General features: G+C 46.4%; 1 protein-coding gene across 1 annotated transcript; it reads left to right on the top strand.

Annotated features, from left to right (window-relative positions):
* Positions 1-323: 323 nt before the first annotated feature.
* Ccdc121 (coiled-coil domain containing 121) lies at positions 324-2,936 on the top strand. The gene is made up of 2 exons (NM_001401944.1): positions 324-784; positions 1,959-2,936. Exons 1-2 carry the CDS (start codon positions 510-512, stop codon positions 2,857-2,859), a joined length of 1,176 nt encoding a protein of 391 aa, NP_001388873.1. The 5' UTR covers positions 324-509; the 3' UTR covers positions 2,860-2,936.
* The last annotated feature ends 1,800 nt before the right edge of the window (positions 2,937-4,736 follow it).

Genomic DNA, 4,736 nt, shown 5'->3' with positions numbered 1-4,736 from the left:
CTGGAGTGGTAGTCAAGTTGCCCAGAAGGCAACCACCTGGACTCTCCACCACCCCAGAGACTCTTCTCTCCTCAGCTTTCTCCTACTACAGGCGGTCTCTATACAGACCCCTACCACATCTCCTCAAGGAAGATGGTTCTTCTGGACTTCTGCCATTCCCAATACCAACAGACAGTGGTCTGAGGTCTTGTGAGGTTGCCGACTCAGCAGAAGCTGCAGTCTGACTCCTCACCATAGAGACACCAAATCACTAGAGAGACTTCTGTGACATTCCATGAGGCCATTGTGCAGGGAACATTTGACCCGAATCAGAGGAAAAGGATACAGCCGTGGGCCAGGGAGGCTTCCGTGGGTTTCACCCTGCTGGTGCTGACTGGTGCTAGTACCTAAGGAATGGGAGGGTTTGACGAATGAGAAGTTGTGTAGGTGCCTGAGACAAAGAGTTGGTGGCAGTCAAATGGGATGTAGGAGGAGGGGCAGGGCCCTGCTCCTCAGGAGTGAGAGAGAAGATGGAATCCCAAATGCAGTGCAACTGCATTTCACAAGACAGGAGTCCCAGGTCTGAGGGCAAATCCAGGCATCCTGATAGGACTAATTTTATAGATGAGACCAAGAAATGCGATGTCAACACTAGTTGCACAAAGTCCGATCCTGTGTTCCCCAAACTAAAGACGCCTCTTAATGATTGTGCTCCCCAAAGGCAAACATGTAGCATGAGTTCTTTGGCAAAGGCCCCCGGTGAGCACCAGACTTACTTCCATCAGTCCCTGAATTCTGGAACCAGGTAGGTATTGAGGGGGGGTTGGTGTGAATGGAAGGTCTCCTAAGCTTGAAAACAGTGATGGAAGAAGGGCGGCCTGGGAGATGCTTCAGTGGCTCAGGCTTGGCACTTGACACGAAGCCCTGAATTCAGATTACCAGCACCCAGTTACAGAGCTAGGCAAGGCAGCACATGCTTGCAACCCCTAAGGCTGGCATAGGGGCACAGAAATAGGCAGATCCCAGGTATTTATTGGCCAGCCATTCAGACTAGCCTAATCACTGAGCATTGTGTGTAGTGAGAGGCCCTGCCTTAATTAGGGTTTCTACTGCTCTGACAAAACAACACAACCCAAAGCAACCAAAGCTGGGGAGGGTTTATTTCATCTTTGCTTCTGTGTAACAGTTCATCATCCAAAGAAGTCAGGGCAGGAGCTCAAGACAGGAACCTGGAGGCAGGAACTGAAGCAGAAGCCACTTACTTGGACTGCTTTCACATATATGTATATGTATATATGTATATGTATATGTATATGTATATGTATATGTATATGTATATGTATATGTATATGTATGTATGTGTGTGTTTGTGTATGTGTGTGTGTGTGTGTGTGTGTGTGTGCATACTGTAGCTATCTTCAGACACACCAGAAGAGGGCATCAGATCCCATTACAGAGGGTTGTGAGCCACCATGTGGTTGCTGGGATTTGAACTCAGGACCTCTGGAAGAGCAGTCAGTGCTCTTCTCTTCATCTGAGCCATCTCTCCAGCCCCCTTAGGCTGCTTTTTTTTTTTTCTTCCTGGAGCTGAGGACCGAACCCAGGGCCTTGCGCTTGCTAGGCAAGCGCTCTACCACTGAGCTAAATCCCTAACCCCTTTAGGCTGCTTTCTTATTCAGTTAAGGACCACCTGCCTAGGGGTGTGACCTTACCCTTATGGGCTGGGCCCACCCACATCAACCAATTTTTAATTAAAAAAAAAAAAGACTTCTACAGATAATCTGATGGAGTCACTTTTCTCAGTGTAGTTCTTCCTCACAAACAACCCCTGAATATACCAACTTGCCAAACATCTGACCAGCACTGGCTCTATCTGACACATAATGGAAACACAGAGGTTCAGTTTCCGGTTATTTTTTTTCTCAGTCCTGCCTAAAGAACTGAAGAAGGGATATTTATTTCCTTTGTTCTTCTTCCAGATTTGCCCAGAGTTCAAAAGGTTCTCCTCAGCCATCAACGTATCTTACTTTTCTAAATGAAATGTTCAAGCCAAAGAAGCCAACGAAATTAAAGAACAGGTTAAGAAAAAAGACAGTTGAGGCACTGGAGGATCTGAACCAAAAAATAGAAGAGGCCAAACTCCGGCAGGACCTCCTGTTGCAAGAGAGCAGGCTGCTGCAGAACGAAATTCTCTGCCTGGAAGCCGAGAACTGCTTTGTCAGGGTCCTAAGGAAACAAAGTAAGCAATGTGAAAAGAAACACTGGGAACTGTGGAATCGATACTTTCAGGAACGTGAGGAGATTAGTCGAAAGAAACAAGAACTGACACTCAGGTTTGCCCAGCAATCCGCCGAGCTTCAAACTCAGGTCTGGCAGGGGAGAAGCCACCAGGTTCAGTTGAGGCGGCAGTTTCAGTCAATGGAGCATATTTCCTCCTTAAAGAATAACCAGAAGATGAAAATCCAGATGTTGGAGAAGGAGATAGAGAACATGGAAGTTGAGATGGCTCGGCAGGACCGCCAGGCACACTTGGGGTTCCTGCAGCAAAGGAAGCACCTCGTGAGACAGATAGAGGAACTAAAATCGCTGCAGGCAGGAGGCCAGGGCACCACAGAGGTTAGGCGGAAGGCCAGGGTCTTGGAGTCCACAGCCAGGAAAGTGAATTCGGAATTTTGCCTTGGTGTCTGCAGAGAGAACCAGGAGTTGCAGGAGGACCTATTGAAGCTAATCCAGGAGTACCACCAGCTGGAGTGTATAAAGAGGAAGCTAGAGATGTGGAAACAGTGGCTGAAGGAGGAACGGTGGTATCGAGAAGCCTTAGTTAGGGGGAGAAGGCAGCTTAAGGCAAAGAGGGAGAGAAGTCATGCTTGTGACCTTTGACCCCAAAACCAGGGTGTCCTGAGGCCACACTGAACCATCCTCCCTGCACCAAATCAAGAATAAATCCAGTGTAGTTTATTTATTAGCCAGAACTACTCAGAACTACTAGGCCCTGAGAGTGTCTTAGTCTACTGGAGATACTGTTGGATGGCCAGTGGCGCTGGGCCAGCTTGGAAAAATCACGGAGATTTTTTCATGATTCTTACATGTTCCCATGGGGGACCACTGGACACCATGGGATCATTGTTATAGACCAGTGTTCAATAAACACCAGTTCAATAAAGTACTTCTCTGCCTCAGTCTGCCGTAGCACCTAAAATGGAGCTGCCTCCTCGTTCATGGAGGAAACGAAATGGGGCGGTGTTCAAAAAAGTGAGTTTAATAACAGGAAGCTGCACTGGAACATTAAAGCCCACCAAGCAAACCAAGGAAGGGAACGCCCCAGGAAGAGACAGACACCGAGTGCAGAGGCCTTAAGTCAGAGTAAGGCGAGTCATTAAAATACAAACTGCATATAACTGAAGTATAGCCAGTGCAACGGCTCCGGTGCTAAGGATGCTTGCAGCCAAGTCCAGTGGACTGAGTGTGATCTAATCCCAACGTAGAGGGAAGAACAGACTCCTCTGAGTGGTCCTCTCACCTCCACACGAGTACCAGGGTACACACACCCCATGCATGCATGCTCACTAAATGGGAAATCACAACTTGAAAGAAGTTTGCTAGTGAGTCCTCTGAGAGTTTGGGTAAAGGAGGGGAAGGTGAGGGGTTGGGGATTTAGCTCAGTGGTAGAGCACTTGCCTAGCAAACGCAAGGCCCTGGGTTCGATCCCCAGCTCCGAAAAAAAAAAAAAAAAGGAGGTGGGAGAGAGATATTTTTGTTTTGTAAACTTTTTCTTTTTGAGGCAGGGTCTCACTTAGTAGCTGTCAAGCTGTCTTGGAATTCATTATGTAGCTATCATGTGGCCTTAAATGCATGGCAAATCCACCTGCATCAGCCTTCGGAGTGCTTCAATTACTGACATGAGCCACTGCACCCAGCTGCTATGGACTTTAAAAGCTATTTTCTGAAGTACAAGAAGATACAACTCCTTATCCTTGTTCAGAAATAAAATGTGCACTGTGCTCAGCTAGGCTGCTACCCCGCCAGGCTGAAGCAGGAGGACCACAAGCTCAAGAGTGAGTTCAAGGCCACTTTGGCAACATTTTAAGCAATCTAAAAAGAAAAAAGAAAAAAGAAAAAAGAAAGAAAGAAAGAAAGAAAAGAAAAGAAAAGAAAAGAAATAAGGGATACAAAGTCAAGGTAGAGCGTTTGTGTAGCAACAGGAAAGGCCCTAGGTACAGGGCCTCAGTACTAAAAGTCAAATGAAAATTCAGTCTCAATCCCTCTGGACTGTAAGATTGGTGTTTCTTATTCCTGTCCACAAATATATATATACACACATAAACATGCACATGATACAATGATATAATTGGCACACTTGATGTGATCCATAAATCGCTTTCCCCAGATACACAGGATAGTTTGGGTTTATTCATAATTATCAGGAGAAGCCCTTATTAAATTTATAGCTCATATAACCTGTGTGTGAATACATTACTTTTTATTCTTCACTCAGTTCAGACAAGGTTGTGCACCACAGTGTTCTAGAGCTGGTTTTAAGAAACAAGAGTGTGTAATATCTCAACAGACACATTTCTTGCCTCATTAATGGTTTCAGATAGCTGCTCCAGGTTACCAGGTGGGTCTCCTTCACAAGACCACACAGGGAAGCAACTGTCTGCCGTCTGCGTGCATGCTTCTGCTGTAGGGCCCTGATGTAGCAGAGAAAGGAGAAAATGTCCCCTTTACTAATGTCCTACAGGGAAGAGTGAGGCTGG

The sequence above is a fragment of the Rattus norvegicus genome, chromosome 6 (assembly GCF_021556685.1).
Source record: "Rattus norvegicus strain SHRSP/BbbUtx chromosome 6, alternate assembly SHRSP_T2T, whole genome shotgun sequence".
NCBI classification, from domain to species: Eukaryota; Metazoa; Chordata; class Mammalia; order Rodentia; family Muridae; genus Rattus; species Rattus norvegicus.
The sequence above is the reverse complement of the archived record's forward strand: the minus strand, read 5'-3'. Positions and strand labels throughout refer to the sequence as shown.